We start from the raw sequence: 21,009 nt of genomic DNA, 5'->3' as shown, positions 1-21,009 counted from the left end.
GGAGCAACTAATAACCAGGAACAACTAGTAAATAATCTGGAACAACTGCTGGGACAACTGTGACTGTCCACACATCGTACACCAACCTGGATTGGGTGGAATGGCTGAGATCGCAGCATAAAATCTGTAAGCAAAAACTGCAGAACCAGGCTGGGAGCCCCCTACCCGCCCATGGCAGGCTGAGCTGCAAAACCTCGCAGTGGGAGAAACCAGCACTCCCAGAGCCAGCGAATATAGCTCAGCCCAGCTCTAACTGGGGTTTTAATTAGCAAATGTGGACTGCTGGATACAAGCTATAAACATAGACAAACCCCGAACAAGCAGACAGAGGCTTTTAGAGATGACTGACCTTAAAGAGCCAGAAGACTCCTGTGTCCTGGGTGGGGAAGTTGAGATTAGGTGATATCTCTGGCTGATGGGTGAAACTGGTGGGCTGTGGACTGGCTCTGAAAGGGGGCTTTCTTTCCATTTTTCTCTCTTTCAACCTGAGTGGCTCAGTGGAGAGAGCCTCAGCCATTTTCAGTGAAGAGAGCCTCAGCCGTTTTCATTTCTCAACACTCTGACCCAGACAGGGGGTGGAGATATCAGAGTCAGAGAGACAACAGTTGAAATGCAGATGATAACTCCCTAGGGGGTGTATCTTCCCTAAGAGGAAGGAGGTGGAGCCTAGCTCTACTACCATCTTACCTTCAGAACCAGACCCCAGAGCCTGGGGGAAAACAACCAAAACAGAAACTAAAGGGATCACACCTCCTTACACCAGTCGGGAGTGACAGGCTGACAGGCGCCACCTGCTGGGGAAGTTAGGAAAAGCACAGTGGCTAGAGGCCTCACAGAAAAGTCTGTCAATCTCCAAGACACAACCTCAGGGAGACTTGAAACTGAATATAACCCTGCTCTGAGATCTGAACTTGTTCTGGTCTGGGAAAATCTGATTGGGGTAACCAAGGAAACCAGATGTCTAGATAACAGAAAACTACAGACTACACTAAAAAACATGAAAATACGGCTCAGTCAAAGGAACAAACTTACACCACAACCCAGGATACAGCTGAGATATTGTTTCACTTTAATGAAACAATGTATTAAAGATTTTCAAAGAAATAGGCTAAATTAAATAAAAAAACAAATCAATGAGTTCAGGGAAGATATGGCAAAAGAGATAAAGGATATAAAGAAAACAATGGGTGAACATAAAGTAGAAATCGAAAAGTTCGAAAAAACAACTGACAGAATCTATGGAAATGAAAGGCACAACACACGAGATGGAGGACACAATGGAGACATACAACAGCAGATCTCAAGTGGCAGAAGAAAACACTCAGAAACTGGAGAACGCGACACCTGAAATCCTACACACAAAAGAACAGATAGGGAAAAGAATGGAAAAATATGAGCAATGTCTCAGGGAATGAAATGACAACATGAAATGCTTGAATGTACATGTCATGGGTGTCCCAGAAGGAGAAGAGAAGGAGAAAGGGGCAGAAGCAATAATACAGGAAATAATCAATGAAAATTTCTCATCTCTTATGAAAGACATAAAATTACAGATGCAAGAAGTATAGCGTACCCCAAACAGAATAGATCTGAATAGGTCTACACCAAGACAGTTAATAATCAGATTATCAAATGTCAAAGACAAAGAGAATCCTGAAAGCAGCAAGAGAAAAGCAATCCATCACATACAGAGGAAGCTTGATAAGACTATGCGAATTTCTCAATAGAAACCATGGAGGCAAGAAGGAAGTTAGGTGATATATTTAAGATACTGAAAGAGAAAAACCGCCAACCAAGAATCCTATGTTCGGCAAAACTGTCCTTCAAATATGAGGGAGAGTTCAAAACATTCTCTGACAAATAGACAATGAGAGAGTTTGTGAACAAGATATCTGCTCTACAGGAAATACTAAAGGGAACACTACAGACAAATATGAAAAGACAGGAGTGAGAGGTTTGGAACACAGTTTTGGGTGATGGTAGCACAGCAATGTAAGTACACTGAACAAAGATGACTGTGAGTATAGTTGAAAGAGGTGGGTTAGGAGTATGTGGGACACCAGAAGGAAAGAGGAAAGATAAAGACTGAGACTGTATAACTCAGTGAAACCTGAAGTACTCAACAATTGTGATAAAATGTACAAATATGTTTCTACATGAGGGAGAACAAATGAATGTCAATCTTGCAAGGTGTTAAAAATGGGGTGGTATTGGGGAAAAAAATACAATCAATGCAAACTAGAGACTACAGTTAACAGAAACATTGTATTATGCTTCCTTTAATGTAACAAAGGCAATATACTAAAGCTAAATGCCTATAAGAGGGGGACATAAGGGAGGGGTATGGGACTCAGCATTGGTGATGTTGTCTGACTCTTTTATTGTACTTTAATTCTGTCTTTTGTTGCTTTTTAGGTGTCATTTTTTTTCTTTCTTTTTCTTTTCCTTTTGTCTCTCTATCTTCTTTGCGTCTTCCTCCTTCTTTGTGGGAGAAATGGAGATGTCCTTATATAGATAGTGATGATGGTGGTGAATGCATGATTATACAGGGAACCATCAATTGTTTACTTAGGATGGTATGTATGGTTGGTGAACAAAATCATCTTTAAAAAAAAGGGTTGATGCAGAAATGTTGAGGGCACTGTATTGAGTGAAATAAGTCAGATACATAAGGACAAATATTGCAGGGTCTCACTGATATGTACTAATTATAATATGTAAACTCATAGACATGAAATATAAGTTACTAGGATATAGAACAAGGCTAAAGAATGGGGAGTGGTTGCTTATTATACGCAGAATGTACAACTAGGCTGAACTTAAGTGTTTGGAAATGGACAGAGATGATGGTAGCACATTATTGTGAAAATAACTAGCAGTGCTGAATGATGTGTGAACATGGTGGAAAGGGGAAGCTTAGAGTTACGGATGTCACCAGAAGGAAAGTTGGAGGTTAAAAGATGGGAATGTATAAAGTAGTGAATCTTGTGGTGGACAATGTCCATAATTAACTGTACAAACATTAGAAATCTCTTTCATGAACTAGAACAAAAGTATGACACTATAACTAGAAGTTAGTAATACAAAGGTGTACAGGGAAAAAATATACCTATTACAAACTATGTACTACAGTTAGTAGTATTTTAACATTCTTTCATTAACAGTAACAAATGTACTATACCAATACTATGAGTCAGTAATGGAGGGGGAGTGGTTAGGGGTATGGGAGGATTTGAGTTTTTTTTTTTGTCTTTATTTCTTTTCTGCAGTAATGAAAATGTTTTAAAAATTGAAAAAAAAATTGTGGTGATGGGTGTACAGCTGTATGATGGTACTGTGGGCAATTGATTGTACACTTTGGATCTTTGGATGATTGTATGGTATGTGAACAATCTCAATAAAATTAAATTTAAAAAAAATAAAAAAATAAAAAAAAAACTATGAACTACCAAAGCTGACCCAAGGTGAACACCTGAATAATCCTATAATCATTAAAGAAATTGAATTTGTAGTTTAAAACTCCTGAAAAGCAACCTCCAATCCCAGATTATTTCACTGGGGAATTCTACCAAACATTTAAAGAAGAGTTAGACAGATGTGGCCCTCTCTCTCTGGCTAAGCCAACTTGAAAGGTGAAATCACTGCCCTCCCCCCTACGTGGGATCAGACACCCAGGGGAGTGAATCTCCCTGGCAACGTGGAATATGACTCCCGGGGAGGAATGTAGACCCGGCATCGTGGGACGGAGAACATCTTCTTTACCAAAAGGGGGATGTGAAAGGAAATGAAATAAGCTTCAGTAGCAGAGAAATTCCAAAAGGAGCCGAGAGGTCACTCTGGTGGGCACTCTTACGCACACTTTAGACAACCCTTTTTAGGTTCTAAAGAATTGGGGTAGCTGGTGGTGGATACCTGAAACTATCAAACTACAACCCAGAACCCATGAATCTCGAAGACAGTTGTATAAAAATGGAGCTTATGAGGGGTGACAATGAGATTGGGAAAGCCATAAGGACCACACTCCACTTTGTCTAGTTTATGGATGGATGAGTAGAAAAATAGGGGAAGGAAACAAACAGACAAAGGTACCCAGTGTTCTTTTTTACTTCAATTGCTCTTTTTCACTCTAATTATTATTCTTGTTATTTTTGTGTGTGTGCTAATGAAGGTGTCAGGGATTGATTTAGGTGATGAATGTACAACTATGTAATGGTACTGTGAACAATTGAAAGTACGATTTGTTTCGTAAAAAAAAATAAAATAAAATAAAAAATAAATAAATAAAGAAGAGTTAGCATCAATTTCCATAATATCTTCAAGAAAAAAAGGAAACCTTCTAATTCATTTTATGAAACTAGTATTGTCCTGATACTAACATGAGATGAAGAACATACATAAGAAAACAATTATAGACTAATTTCTCTCATGAACTTAGATGCAAAAATCCTCAACAAAATATTAGCCAGTTGAATCCAGAAATGGATTCACTATGACCAAGTAGGATATTTTCTAGGTGTATGAGGCTTGTTCAACATTTTAAAATCAATCTATGTAATCTACCATATAAACAGGCTAAAGAAGATATATCACAGGATTATATCAGTTGACATAGAAAAAGCATTTGACAAAATCCAACACACATTCATGATAAAAATTCTCATGAAGTTACGATTAGAGGGGATCTTTCTCAACTTTATAAAGAACATCCACAAAAAGCCTACAGCTAACATCATACTTAAAGGTGAAAGACTTAATGCTTTCTCCTTAAGATCAGGAAAAAAGCAAGGGTGACCATTCCCACCATTCTTATTCAATATAATGCTGGAAGTTCTAACCAATGCAGTAAGGCAAGAAAAAGAAATAAAAGGCCTGTAGGTTGGAAAGGAAGAAATAAAACTTTCCCTGTCTCAGATGACACAACTGTCTGCATAAGAAATCTCAAAGAATCTACAGAAACACTTCTAGAATTAATGTGGGTTCAGCAAGGTTGTAGGATATTTGAACAACAAAGATCAATCGTATTTCTATACACCAACCATGAACTTGTGGAAACTGAAATAAAAACACAACACCATTTTCAGTTGTTCCAAAGAAAATGAAATACCCAGTTATAAATATAAGAAAATGTGGAATTGATATCCCAAACATTACAAAATGCTGATAAAAGAAATCAAGAAAGACCTGAAATAATGAGAAATACCGTGTTCATGAACTGGAAGACGCAGCATAGTAAAGATGTCAGTTCTATAGGATTAATGCAGTTCCTATCAAGGTCCCAGCAAGGATTTTTGTAGATAGACAAACATTCTAAATTTTATATGGAAATGCACAGAGCCTAGAATAGTTACAATTTTCTTTTGAAAAAGAGGAATAAACTGGAAGAAATCACTCTACTTGGTATCAAAGCTTACTATATCAAGACAGTATGTTGTATCAGTGGAGTGATAGATCAATAGAACAGAATAGTAATAGACCTACGAACATGCCCAACTGATTTTTGACAGAGGTGCAAAAGCAATTTAATGGAAGAACAATGGCCTTTTCAAGAGGATGCTAGAGCAACTTTATATCCATTGGCAGAAAAGGAAAGAACCTCGATGTAAACCTCATACTTTAAACAAAAATTGTCTCAAAATTTTTAGAAGAAAGTTGGAGAACATCTTCAAGATGGAGGACTAGACAAAGATTTATTGGACTTGACATCAAAAGCACAGTCCCTATGAAGTAAAATTGATAAATTGGACCTCATCAGTATTTGTTTTTTGTTTTTTTTTTTCCTCTGACAAAGACTCATTGAAATAGATGAAAAGACAAGCTACAGACTGGGAGTAAATGTTTGCAAGCCACATATATGACAAAGGACTTGTGTCTAGAATATATAAAGAACTCTAAAGTATCAATATTAAAGTAAAAAGCAATCCAATTTGCCAAATAAACAAAAGACATGAACAGATGGAAAGATGCTTGTTGTCAGTACTCATTAGAGAAATGCAAATCAAAATCATAATGAGCTATCACTACCTGCCTATCAGAGTGGCTGAAATAAAATATAATGGCAATGCCAAATGCTAGTGAGGTTGCAGAAAAACTGGATGTCAAATACATTGCTGCTAAGGATCTGAAATGGCACAGCCACTCCAGGAAACAGTTTAGCAGTTTTTAAAAACTAAACATGAGCTTACCTTATGACCCAGAAATTGCACTCTGGAGCATTTTTACCAATTAAACAAAAGCTTATTTTCATGGAAAAACCTGTATACAAATGTTATTTTATGTGGGTTAGCTCCAAAATGGTAATAATGCAAATTTCCCTTCAATGGATAAGTAAACCTTGGTATATCTGTACCGTGGAATATTACTCACTAGTAAAAATAAATGATCTCTTGGTCCATATAACAACTTGGATGAATTACAAGGAAATTACACAGAGTGATGAAAGTCACACATACTATATGATTCCATTTATGTAACTTATCCGAAGCTACAAAATAATGAACAGATTAGTGATTGATAGGGGTTAGTGTGGGGAAGGGAGAGAGTTGGCTGTTGCTATGAAAGGGATCCTTATGATGGAACTGTTGTATCTTGATGGTGGTGGTTGTCACACAAATCTACATGTGTAAAAAAATTTCATAGAACTAAATATGCACACGGGCACACACAAGTACATGTAAAAGCAGTAAAATCTTAATAAGGTTGATGGATTGTATCAAATATAAACCGTAGTGAGATATCACTTCGCACCCCCTCGGATGGCTATAATTTAAAAGACAGATATTAACAAGTGTTGGTGAGGATGTGGAGTAACTTGAAACCTTCATACATTGCCAGTGCAAATAGCAACTTTGGAAAATAGTCTGGGAAATTCTCAAAAGGTTAAACATAGATTTACCTTATGACCCAGAAATTCCACCCCTAGGTATATATCCAAGGGAAATGAAAGCACATGTCCACGTAAAACCTTGTATATGAATGTTTGTAGCAGCATTTATTCGTAGTAGCTAAAAGGGGAAACAACTCATGTCATCAACCAATGCATAAAACAAAATGCAGTATATTCATACAATGGAATATTATTAGGCAGTATAAAAAACAAAGTACTGATACATGCTACAATATGGATGAACCTTGAAAACATTATGCTAAGTGAAAGAAGCCAGCCACAAAGGAACACATATTCTATGATTTCATGTATCTGAAATGTCCAGAATAGGCAAATCCATGGAGAAGAAAAGTAGATTAGTGCTTCCCTAGCACTGGGTGGAATGAGTGAATGAGAGAGTGAGTGTATGTGTGTGTGTCTGCGTCTGCTAGAGTACGGAATTTCTTTTGTGAATGATGAAAATGTTCTAAAATTGTGATGTTTGCATGACTCTGTAAATATGCTAAAAACCATTGTATACTTTAAATGGGTGGATTGTATGGTTTGTGAATTATATCTCAATAGAGCTGTTATAAATAAGATAAACTTTAAGAATAAGAAGATTAAGATGCATATGATTACTGTTTCATATTATACTTTTCTGATACAGACTGTACATTGCTTTCCCTCCCACCTGTTTGGTTAATAATGATTTGAACACAGACAAGGCCAAAGTATTCTTTAATATCCTCCAGAAAGTAGATTTTTCCTAAACAAGTAAATGTGTCTCTGAAAAAACAAACTGTTTCCATGCCCATAGACATACACATATATTAAATACTACTGTTCATTTTTTCAGAGAGACATTTACACACACACGTATATATATATATCCTCCACTAGTTATATGCTGTTCTCTTTTATGTGGTAAAGAAGGGCACTGTAGGACCCTATTCTAATTTTGTGGTATTAGCCTCATTTGAATTACTGTATATACTGTGAAAGAGATAAATTTAAATACAAAAGTCAATGAATTCAAACTTTGTAACAAAATTGGCATTCCCTCCATTAAACCAAATTTTACTGTTTTTCTTGAGGGATACCAACACGATCTTTGGAGCTTAAGTTGTCCTATTTGTTCATTTTCAGCTACCTAACGAGGATCCTGAAATTTTTGAGGTTTCATCCAAGTGTCTGTCTATACTGGTTCAGCTGTATGGAGGGGAAAACCCAGACAGCCTGTCTCCCGAAAATGCAGAAAGCTTTGCTAAATTACTGAAGTCCAAGGAGGACCCGAAGGAGCAGAAGCTTCTGTTGAGGATTCTCAGGAGAATGGTGAGTCCACCCTGAAACTGTGTTGGGTGGCGGGGGGGCTTTAGTGTACTTTTCCCTGTCCCAGTCCTGGAATCATCCATTCCTCCAGGGAACTCTGTAACCTTTTATTCAGGTATTTAGAAAGCAAGATGTAAAAATTTTCCGGGTTGTAATTGCGACGACTCTTTGATTAACGGGATTAACGGGAAGAATAGTCTGTATAGATCCAAGAATCAAAAGACACCATTCCCTCCTGTCTCCTGGAGGATCCCCCAGCAAGTCATTGTAACCCCTTGATGTGTCTAACTTAGCCATTCAGAAATGCCAGTGATGTTTGCCGGCCGGCCATCTGCGATGTGTGCTTTGAAATCTTCTGAACACGTTCTAACGTACACCTGGCCCAGTCACTGTTGGGTTTGAGTGATGCAGAGCAGCTCACAGCCGGGGCTTCTGGGGCCCCGTCAACTCAGCTGGAACTTTGAGCCTGTCTGTCCTGAGGCTTAGCTCTGCCTAGGCTGATGAGGTTAGCACCATGTGGGAGAGAAATAGCAACAGGTCACCCAAAGAGTCGTGTCACCAGCGCCCACCACCAGGACTGATACAGTCTGCCTTCCTCTGTCCTGTCGCACCCCTCCTTTTATAAAGGCAGGGTTCTGTTCTCACCTTCATATTAACCTATATGCTTGTTCAGGGTAGTGATGTGGTCTTGCTGGTTATTGTATCTTCAGTGTGTTTCAGTGTCTTACGTAGAAAAATGTGGTCAACAGAAGTTTGTTATTGTTGTACCCTAGTCCCCTGTTATTGACTTTCAGTGCATGATCTCATTTCATCTTCAAAGCAACGCTAGAGTGATTATCCCCATTTTACAGGTTAAAAAAATAAGGCTAAAAAAACTTGAGTAATGTTCCCAAGGCCACCAACTAGGAAATGGCAAAGTTGGTTTCAAGCCCAACTTGATTGCCCCAACCCACTCTCCTTCCAAGCCACTGGCTCTCCACTGATGCTCTGCCCAGCTCCGATCTGCTGGTGTTCGTGAGTTTAGGCAGTCACCCTTAGAAGGTAATTTGCATTTCCCGGGTATCTTAAGCTACCTTCATTTAGTCCCTCCAAAATTATGTGGTTTTTTGATTGAGTTTTGATCTATTAAGGTACCTGAGAGATTCCTTCCCTCATTTCTGAAAGAATAGAATTATTACACTGGGCAAAGCTCTGCATTGGGGATACTGAAGCAGTAAGATATGATCTTCCTGCTCCCTGCCTCTGAAGATCTTACAGTTTTTCTGGGGAGAGAGATATGGAAATAACCAGCTTTGGTACAAATCAGACTCCAAACTGTGCTACAGTGGAGGAGACAGCAGAGTTCCACAGGAACTGGGAGTAAGTGAGGGGATGACATTTGAGCTGAGTGTAGAAGGAAGTGCTGGTCCATGCATGGAGCAGGCAAAAGCGTGTCCTGAGCAAAGGCCCAGAAGTCCATGGAGCCAGGTCACAGACATGGAAAGGGGCCAGGAAAGGCCAGAGGGCACCAAACATGGGTTTCCATAGCATTTTGAGCTTAGACTCCAGTGTTGAGGAATTAGGAAATTTTGATGCCTGAATCAAAAGGGTCTTGGCAGCATCTCCATTGAATTTGTTATCTTTACTGTGAAATAAATCTTTATCATAGTACCTGGCATGTAATAGCTATTTTAAAAGTATCTACTAAGTAGAATTAGAAATGTCTATAAAATCTCTACTTTTGTTACTGGCGATTGTTCATTTTTTAAAAACTTTTTACTTTGAAATACGTTCAAACTTACAAGCCAGTTACAAAAACAATACAAACCCCACAAAGAGAACTTCAATAGAGCACTATCCCCCCAGACACCCAAATCCACCAGTCTTAACATTTTGCCACATTTGTAGTATCATTTTATCAGTCTGTCCATCCATCCATCCATCTGTCTATTTATTTATCAATCCATTTTCTGAACACTTGAATGTAGGGTACATACATCATGATCCTTTAACACTTAATACTGCCATTTATATTTCCTGAGAACAAGAATATTCACTTATGTAACCACCTTGAGTGCAGTTGTCAAGTTCAAGCATTTTAACATTGATATAAAGTTTATAGCCTAGATTCCAGTTTTTGATATATCCCAGTAATGTCCTTTTGAGCCTTTTTTCCTTCCTTATTAGATCCCATCCAGGACCACATATAGCAAACTTTGTTATTGTCTCCGTAGTTGCTTTCTTTTTTAAATTGTGGGAACTGGTATATAATGTAAACTTTTCCATGTCAACCACTCTCAAGTGCACCATTCAATAGAATTAATTGCATTCACAATGTTGCACTACCCTCACCACCATCCATTACTAAAACTTTCCCATCTCCCAAACAGGTACCCTAAACCTATTATGCATTAACTCCCCATTCACCCTTCTCTGCCCTTGGCAAACTGTTTTGTAATTTCTGTCTCTGTGAGCTTGCATATTCCCCAATATTTAGTAGTTACCATACTGCTGCTTAAATTTAACATCCTAAATCTACAACAGTTATCATTTGCTTAGATTTCAATTTAACTTCAAAAATATACACAAACCATGTTCCCATACCCTTTCATTCCCCTACTTTTATGTGGTTCTTGTCACAAATTGCATATTTTATGAGACCAAAGCCACTGATTTATCATTACATTTTATGCGTTTGCCTTTTAGATCCAGTAGGAAGTAAAAAGTGGGTTAAAAACCAAATAGTACTGGCATTTACTTTAACCCATCATAACCCTCAGTGGAGATCTTTATTTTGTCATGAAGCAACAATACTATTGTCTAATGTCCTTTCCTTTCAACCTGTATAACTGTGTTGACCTCTCTTGTAGGGCTGCTCTACAGGAGGCAAACCCTGAGCTTTTGCATACCTGGGAATATCTTAATCTCTCCCTCATATTTTGAAAGACAGTTATGCTGGGTATAGAATTCTTGGTTGGCAATTTTTTATTTTCAGCATTTTAAATATGTTATTCCACTGCCTTCTTGCCTCCATGGTTTCCGATGAGAAATCAGCACCCAATCGTATTGAGGCTCCCTTGTATGTGACATGTTGCTTTTCTCTTGCAGCTTTCAGAATTCTCTCATTATCTCTGGTGTTTGGCAGTTTGATTATATGTCATGGAGATCTATTTGCGTTTATCCTGTTTTGAGTTGTTTGTTGGGTGTCTTGGATGTCTAAATTCATGCATTTGTTAAATTTGGAAAGTTTTCTGCCACTATTTCTTTGAACAGTCTCTCTGCCCCTCTTTCTCTTTCTTTTCCTTCTGGGACATCCACAATGCATATATTAGTGTACATTATTGATGGTGTCCCCAGGTTCCTCAGGCTCTTTTCCTGTCTTTACTGTCCATTTGCACTTCTTTTTTGGGAAATGTCTGTTCACATCCTTTGTCCATTTTTTAATTGACTTGTTTGGCTTTTTGTTCTTGATTTGTAAGAGTTCTTTGTATACTTTGGATACTAGATCCCTATGAGAGAAGGGATGTCTCTTTTTAAGTCCTGATAGAGAAGTGCCCTCCTCTCCCCCAAAGCTGAGTGAGCCTAGATGAGCTCAGATAGAGAAACCTGAAATATACTTAGTCCGATAGTTTACAAAGCCAGGTAATGTGCATCTCAATGACTTACACACTATGTTTGTTTATTTGAGAGCCATCTTTAGTGGAAAAATTGGAAGACCTCTCCTTAATGACTCACACAGAAGACCCTGGGTTCTTGAAATATCTGTTTCAATTCTCAGGTTTGTGGCAGTGACTTTCTAAAACACAGTTTTCACTAACAAACTAAAGAAATAAGATGTTTAATTTCTGCTATTGGAGTGGGATATATTTTGCCCCTGGGGTGTTCTCCTGCATTATAGTCTGTATTTAGAACATCCAGAGAATGTTGGGGAAACTGAAGTATTTAATTAACTGTTGTAATTTACCAGGCAGTTGGGAGGTTTTTTAATTATACATTATGCTCCAGCTTGAAAAATGTGATGGAAATCCTTCAAGCATCTCCCAAGTTTATCTATCATTTAAATTTGATATCAATGGAGTTTTTCCCAGGTAATGATTATAGATTAGCTACTTTCCTCTTGATTACAGCTAGCTTACTCCAACACTCAAAATATTGACTTGAACCGTCATAAACTTGTTCTAAAATTGGCTTAAACATATGCTACCAACTCCCTGTCATCCTCGTGCCCTTTCTCCTGATGCAGCAGAGGTGGAAGGGTGCAGAATTGCTCTCTAAAGATGATTAATAGGAAAGATTTATTTAAACTATCCCTCTCTTAGAGATCCTTTCCCCTCTGGCCTTCAGAAATTTTACTGTATTCACCATCATTTTCCTTCCAAATTCTCTTATAGGCGTCCTGTTCCTTTTCATTCCGTCATGAGAACAGACATGTGCAGTTGCTAAAAATGAGTGTAACGTAACACTTTTTCAGAGTCCTTCAGGCTTTAAAGAAACAAAATGAAGAACCTAGGAATTCTGTAGCCATTCTTTTTCCCTCTGTTTTAGAATCAATTTGTATTGTAGAATTTAGAATAGAAGAAATAATCCTTGAGACATAATAAAAAGGGGAGATGATATAGTAATTTTAAAAAATGGATTCCTTCCACCAAAAAACAATGTTTAATACTGATATTATATTAATAGGACTAGTTTCTTTCTTTAAAAGAGTTGTTTGAAGTAGACAGGCTGTATATAACAAAGAACCATGGTTAGGTTTCTGGTTTTTAGTTTTTAAATAATTACAGAAAAAGCCAAAGATGAAAAGAATATTTCAATTGATACTTTAGATTTTTATCTGAGTGAGTGTTTTAAATTTAAACTGTTAGATAAGTTGAATTTAAAGGTACATTATGGCCTGTTGTTGTTTTGTAAGCTAGTGTTTTGAATTCACTCAGCAAAAATATTTGACCAAGTTTAGATACATGATTTAGCAAGACAGCAGTTCCTTTTTGATCCAAAGTGGTACTGGAAATATAGCCACCTAATGTAACTTCACTTCAACTGGCCACCTGACTATTGTGATAAATCACAGGAACATTTTTGGTTGGGACTTTATCTCACAAGGAATGAAAATACAGCTTATTAAAATAAATGTATTTTTTAACAACATTTAGTTTGCAAAGGTGTTTTATAATGAGTCTGTGGCATTTTGCAATACTACGCAGAAGAAAATCTTCAGTAAGGCTTAGAATGACTACTCACTCAACAAGTATACGTTGAATGTGTACTCTGTACCAGACTCTTCTCTAAGTTCTGGGGATACAGCAGTGAGTAAAACAGAAAAATCCCAGTTCTTCTGGAGCTTCCTGGGGAGAGAAAGCTGGTAACCAGTGACAATCAATGAGTGAACTATGTAGAAGAAAATTATAGATGAAAGAAAAATAGGAAGTTCTCTGGGGCATTTGCAATTTAGATAATGAGAAGATGACATCTGAGAAAAGACCTGAAGGAAGAGCAAGAATTTGGAGCTGGGGGTATTTGGAGCAAGAAGGAATAGGCAGGGAAATAGCAAGTGCAAAGATGCAAAGCAGACACATTCCTGGCATGTTGTGGGAAACACAAAGAAGCAGGTGTCTGGAGCAAGGGGAGCAAGGAAAGGCCATGTAAGATGTCAGAGAGAAAGCGGGAAGGGAGAGTGGTGGATGGAGGAAATCGTGAGGGCATTGTAAGGACGGGGGCTTTCAGCAGAGAGCTGAAGTGATCTGGCTGCTATATTGAGAATGGTCATTGAAGAAACTGAGGAATAAGAGACACTGGGAGGCTGTGGCAACCCAGGAGAGTCATGATCATACCTTGGAGAGGTAAGCACTGGTCATATTTTGGATATATTTTGAAGGCAGAACCATTAGATTTTGCTGATAGATTGGATGTGGGTCTCAAAACAGAGAATAGTCAAAGATGGTTCTAATGTTGGCCTAAGCCAACACTGTGAGATGGCTAAAACCGCAGAAGAAGTGTGTTTGGAGGGGAACTCAAGAGCTCAGTTATGAACATGTTAAGTTTGAGATGCCCCTCAAACATCCAAATGGGAATGTCAGGTGGGCACTGGGTCTTCAGGTCTGGAATTCCAAGTAAGAGAGGCCTGGACCAGAGAGAGGAATGATGGGAGCTGGTGATCAGGATGTGGGATGCTTGAATATGGATTCTGGAGAGATGCTAGTTAATGGTAATAGCAGGTCTAGGGTAAAACCACAGGAGTGAGTGCCTGAGGTGGCATGGAAGACAAGATCATGGAGAGAAAGCCAAACAACTGACTGGTGAGGGTGCTAGAAAGATCCTGTCTGAGGACATTGAAATTACCAAGCACTATGGCAGGAGAGGTGTTGAAGACAAGGACAGTGAGTTGGGGACTGAAGGTGTGAGTGACCCTGCGGTCCTTAGATAACTGCCACAAAGAATAGAGGACAGTATTAACCTGTGACATTAGGTTCAAAGCTGGGGAGTTTTATGGAGGAGGAAGGTCAGGAATCAGCAATGAGGAGCAAGGAGTCCACCCCCAGCCCCAGTGGTTCCAGGGATATGTGAGAAGCCTGCAGAGGAAGCAGTATCATTAGGGAAAAGCCCAGTTTCAGTTAGAGCAAGAAAGTGAAGGGAGCATCAGAGAAGAGATTGAGCATGTAGTAGATTTTGCTGGTGACTGTCCAAGGGCACAGTGGAAGAGAGTTCAATAAGTGGGGAGGGTTGAGTCAGAGAATAAGAAAAAGGGATGAACAGAGCCTTTTGGGGATGAGAGCCCAGGGGAAGGGGGAAGACCTGGGAGACCTGGGCTCCTCATAGTGACCAGTGTAAATCGGGGTAGAGATTGGTCTTGGCAGTCCCAGGCAGTCAGGATGGGGGAGGCTGCAAGCGAGAGGCAGGCTCCTTACTGGGAGCCTGCAGATCTCTGGGGCTCCTCCTGACTCCACCTGGGATTCCGCCTGGGACAGAGGTGATCCCAACCCAGAGCACTTGGGTTCCCACATCTCCCTGCCAGGGAGTCAGCAGAGGGGCAGTCTGACCAAGTGTGGGCTTCCCACCTGCACCCTGCCAAGGAGACCTGTACAGGGTCACTTTTACTCCATCACAGGGAGCTCAACCAATGATTTTAGACTTCTGTTGTCATGTTTCACATTATCAAAATTGTATGATGGCACGTTACAACATCCTTTATATTCCTGGAACCGTCATAAAAGGGGGTGTTTTTTTACAACCACTTAAGGTCTTCATCAGTTTTCTATTGCAGTGCAAAATTTTTTAGAGTAATTTATTTTGAAATCAGAATTTATTTTAATTCTGTTTGTGTGATATGGTCCAATAGGTTTTTTTTTAATTTTAGTAACATACATGTAACCTAAAATTTCCCCTTTTAACCACATTCAAATATATAAGACAATGGTGTTAATTATGTTCACAATGCTAAGCAAGTTGGCATTCCCTTTGTAAGTGCCTGTCCTTTCTTCACCTTTGAAGAGATTTCCTCTTCCTCAGCTGTTAATTATTCAGCCTTGTCATCTGCTGGAACCTTACTTGTCAAAGACTTTGGCTGTGATTCCTCTATCACTTGCACTGATTTCATGAATCCCACGTCTTTTGCAAGATGTGAATCTTCACTTTGCAATGGATTTATGTTGTATTGTTTATCGCAAAGATGCTAGCTAATGAGAACATTGTGCCTAGGTTGGGATACATCCTTTTGTATGTGCCCGTATGAGTTTGTCAGTGAGTGGGTGCATGCCCCAAGGAGTTGTGTTTCCCAATTCAGTCAGAATTCTTGGGACTTGGGTATTACAAATACATATTTAGGTACCGAGCAAGTTCTGCCCTTCTATGACTATCTGTTTAGCTTAGCAAATCTGATGATCCCACATGCAGTCATAGTTTCTGTTCGAGTATTTGCCTTTAAAATGAAGCATCACGGTAAATGACCCTTCTATGTCAGTAGGCATTTGTTTTGTTTTTTTTTAAATATATTTTGTCGTACATGGTCGATGTGTAGGGCAGAACTGACCACGTGATCTACTTCTAGTATTTCTCCTTAGAACATTAGCGATGTGGATGGAGGAGCTTCTGCGGTACACATGCAGCATAGAGAGACCAAGTCTCTTTAGCCTCTCTTCTTCTGCAGTTGAGCCAAATTTCCTAGACTAGCATCCCAGGGAGACACCTGAAGCTGTTGTCGAGGCCTGTCCTAACTTTTTCTGTGTCAGGGATTAGCTTTTCCAACACCATTGCTAAAGGAAGTGTTTTGAAAGTGTTCCTGAGAATTATTTCCCATGGCGTCTTGCTTTCCTATTTCATTTGAAAGCATTCTGCTGCCATAACCCTCCTTGAAGCAAATAACGATTGGAGCTCTTGTGATGGTCATCCTCTCTTCCCTTTCCGATTTTGTACACAGAACATACTTATCCTTTCTTCAAAGAAAGACTCAAAGTTCTACACAGTAAAATTTTTCAGTATACTAAATACTTTTATTTGTTATAAACTGATAGCACTTGCTTTCTTGCTATGAAACACCTGTAGAAACATTATAGATATCATTAACTGGGTCTCTAAAATATTTAGTTTTGAATACCACAAAAGTTTGATGCCACTTGTTTTTTTCTTTATTTCTTCGTTATTATGTCAAGAAACTAAGCCTGTTTATAAACTCCACATGGACCTTTTGTGTGATGGTTATGAGCAGGTTTTAATGAAATTTGAGAGTGTCTCTAGAGATCACAGATCCTGGGCCCTTTAACACTGCGGCGTTGCTTAGCAACCTGGAAGTCATTACATTTCCAGACTCTGTAATAACATGGTATACTTTTCTTTGCCAGTCCCTGATGAAAATGTAATGGAAATAATCCCTTTCTAAGTCCACTCCATGAATGGGTAGCAAAATAGATTTTTCCCCCTCTTTGCATGGCCTAAGCAGGTTTAATTCAGTGCACAAACTATTATTTTCTGAATGTTGCATGTGACAGAATGAAATATATTCTAAGATACTATTCTTTAAAGGAAGGCCTATTATTCTGAAATAATGTTGGGGAATACCATATTAATTGTTAATACACACATCAGTGTACCCTCACCAGGTTGACAATAAGGTTGGATTTATTTGTTAACCACCAGATAATAATGCAGGAATGCTCATTTTTAGTCATTTTAATCTATCCAGGTATTTTCAGGTATGAGGCAGTTTCTAAGAGTCTAGTAGAAACATACTTTAAAGCACTAGGAGCAAAGCCAGTTGAAACTAGCGGAAAGTTTGACTTATAGACCATTTAAAAATATTATTTGTAGCATTTGAAGCACTATTTTTTTCTGATTGTAAACGTAATACAAAACTTGTATGTGAAGTTCAAAGCAACATTGTTTGTAATTGTCAACAAGTGGAAACATCTCAAATGTCCATCAACTGATCACTGGATTAAAAAGTGTGGACTAGCCATACAATAGAATATTATTCAACAATAAAAAGGAATGAAGTATTGATACACTACAACATGGATGGACCTTGAAAGCATTAAGATAAGTGAAAGAAGTCAGACACAAAAGATTATATACTATATAAATCCATTTATGTGAAATATTCAGAACAGACAAATCTATAGCAAAAGAAGGATTAGTAGTGGCCAGGAGCTAGGAGGAAAAGGGTATGGGGGTGACTGTAATTGGTATGGAGTTTCTTTTTGGCATGATGAAAATGTCCTGGAATTAGATAATGGTGAGAGTTGTACAACTCTGAGAATATACTAAAACCACTGAATTATACACTTTAAAATGGTCAGTTTTGTGGTATGTGAATTTGTTATAAAAAATTACAGCACCAAGAAAATAAAGTAATATATAGTCATGGTAAATAAGTTGGTAAATATAGAAATGTAAAATGAAAAAAATGAAATCATCCTTAGACTTAAAATCCATAGATCCATAGTTAACATTTTAGTTTCTTTCTAGTGACTCCCGCGTCCACACATACACACACATTGACATTTTTTTCAAAATGAATTGAGATTTTCATTGAGAAATGAATATTTCAAAATTGAATTGAGATGATGAAAAGTTCATGTGTTTACCATTCTTGCCTCCCAACATTCCATTGATCAAAAAATATATAAAAATAAGTAAAAATGCACAATCTCACTAAAAAGAGGAGGTATCAATAATAAATGCCTAATTAGAGAAATTTATGGAAGGCAGAATTGGTTTGACAAAAATGGTATTCAGAATTGAGCAAACCACAGCCCCACCAGGTGACAAGGCAGGCATGCTGGGAACTCTGGAAGGCTCCAAGACTCGGAGACAGCAGTGGCTCAGAGTAGGCCCCAGCACAGTGCTCCGAGCTGCTCACCGGAGTATCTTCCCCAAGTGCTCTGTGGAGGGGCCCAAGGGTACATGAATTCCGGCTGGCTGCCTTGGCGGCCCCGAGCCACTGCCCTACACAAAAGGGGGTGCTTCACCTTCCATTCCTGTGCTCTCTAATACTTCCTGAATGGAAGGCCTCATTCATTTCTCACAAATTAACCCCAGGGAAGGCTGCCACAGCTCTCAGCAGCATCTACTTAGGAGGAGATCTCCAAGGAAATCAAAGCAAGATCTTAAAAATTATTGAGGTACCAGTAATGGAGTAAAGCTGCCAGTATTTGCCCATATAGAACTTCACTTATGAATATGAATGGACAAAGGAGAAAAACTGGGCATTTGAGGGAAGTCCATAGCCAAAGACCAGTCACCAGCAAACCAGAAAAGCCAATGACCACAGGAAAAAAAAAACAGGTAATATGAGAAACAGGCCTTTAAAAATTTCTGATTAGTAACTTCATGAAGACTTGAGAGGTAGGTTATTGAATCCATAAAACAAAACAAGACTTTCAAATTTTAAAACCCAGTAGAGGGATTAAATATTAGGATAAACTCTGATAAAAGCCAAGTGAATTAATCATAGAACCAACCTGAAGAATTCTTTCTGAACACAGAGTAACAGAAATATTAAGAAACTGTAGAAGATGGATCCAGGAGCTCAACAGTCATTCATGGGAACATTATATCAGACCAGGAACAGCAGTTGCTCCGTTGCCAGGAGACCTAGAAGCCCACCCAGTGTGTACCCATACAGGAGCCTTGGACCACAAGCCTGGTGGGCCACCAAAATTAATTACCCTCCTGGCAGAGAGAAAAGAGAGAGAACCTCGTCTGTGGATTGTGAATATTTTCCCCAAATTCTATGCAGGAGAGCAATTTGCATATGTTGTGCTTTATCTATAAACATATATGTTTATACACACACACACTTATTGCCACCTTTTTTCCCAAAGATAAGTGTTTTGAGCATTTCATGTGAGAATTATTGAACTGGATATTGACAGATATTTACTGAGACCAAATAAATATGATGGTTTTGTACTGTTTGAAACATAAAATGTATATTATTGCTCTTGGGTACATTTTTTTAAGGAGTTGCCATATATTACAATACTATGATATATAAATAAAAGGCCGTCTCCACCCACTTCCTCTCGTACTTAACCGAAATGATGGCCCCTCTTTGTCTGCTGAGCTATCAAGAACCACCACCAGTTCATTAGCCCAAAGTTCTTTGGATTTCCCTTGAAGTAAGATTTCAGAGGATTTCAAGAATTGAATTGCACCCATGATGAAGCTATGAAACCATTTGCCTGGAATTCCTGCTCTGCTCCCTAGGGCACCCTGGTCTGCGGGAGCCCAAGTGTCCGGAATACTACTTGCTCTTTGCTTTGAGAACATCTGTTGCTTTCTCATTGGTGCCCCTGTACCCTGCTTTGTGAGACTGTCTGTCCCCTTTTCTGGATTAGAGGATTTAACCTGTGCATCCTTTCAGTGTAGCTAATGAACAGGTCACTCTTCATTGAGATAAACAGTAATTCTAACCAAATGGTTCCTGAATGGTTCACTTTGCAAGGTGGAATGTTTGATTTAAACCTGTTTGATGTATGTCTTTAATCAAGAAAATCAATTGTCCTAATTTTATTTTTAAAAACCCTTTAGTTTATTTGACACACCCTTACCGTGTAGCCTTCACATTGAGACAAATGAAGATTTAACTTTTACAAGGTGCTTGTTCTGCATTTGCAATGAAAGAGCTCATTTAGCATCATGAAGAGCAAGGACTTGGGGGTTAGGCAACCTTGGATTCAAGTACCAGTTCTTTCATTTGGTCAATAATCGGTCTCTGGGCAAGTAACTTATCTTATTATTCCTAATTTTAAGGTAAATCAGAGACTCAATGAAGATAAGTTACTTGCCCAGAGACCGATTATTGACCAAATGATAGATCCCCACCATCCCACCATTTCCCTGAAACTGCTCTTCAGTGAGTCCCCAGTGACCTCACGTTGCCAATTCTAATGCTCCATTCTCTGTCCTTACCTAACTTGACCTTCCTTCTTGAAATACTTTTCTTGGCTTCTCAGGCACCCTCTTTGAGACTTTTTTCCTGTCTCCTTTGCTGATTCCTCCTCTTCCTAACTCCAAAGCAACTTCCCTAACACCTCAGTCTACCCTCACTCACATGGGGGACCTCATCAAGTTCCTTGCCTTTAAATAAATGGCATCTATACGCTGATGATTCCCAAATTAATATCTCCATCCTCATCCTCTTCCCTGACTTCTAACTTATATTTCCAATTGCCTACTCAAAGCCTCCACTTGCAGATCTGAAAGGAAACTGAAACATAACAACCAAATCCAAATACTTTATTTTCCACCTTCTACCCCAAACTTGCCCTAGCCTGTCTTTCCCAACTGACTAATAACGCCATGTCCATCCATTGCTCAGACCAGAGACTTTGGAGCCGTTA

The 21,009-nt window shown here is 38.7% G+C and overlaps 1 protein-coding gene across 3 annotated transcripts in view; it reads left to right on the top strand.

Annotated features, from left to right (window-relative positions):
• The window catches only part of ULK4 (unc-51 like kinase 4), a 703,242-nt gene that overhangs the window by 549,639 nt on the left and 132,594 nt on the right, over positions 1–21,009 (top strand). For all 3 annotated transcript variants that reach the window (XM_037847819.1, XM_037847826.1, XM_037847812.1), the window contains exon 35: positions 8,012–8,197. In XM_037847819.1, the coding sequence (XP_037703747.1) occupies positions 8,012–8,197 (186 nt within the window). The remainder of the gene's footprint in view (positions 1–8,011; positions 8,198–21,009) is intronic.

The sequence above is a fragment of the Choloepus didactylus genome, chromosome 1, assembly GCF_015220235.1.
Source record: "Choloepus didactylus isolate mChoDid1 chromosome 1, mChoDid1.pri, whole genome shotgun sequence".
NCBI classification, from domain to species: Eukaryota; Metazoa; Chordata; class Mammalia; order Pilosa; family Megalonychidae; genus Choloepus; species Choloepus didactylus.
This window is presented reverse-complemented; position numbering and strand designations above follow the sequence as displayed.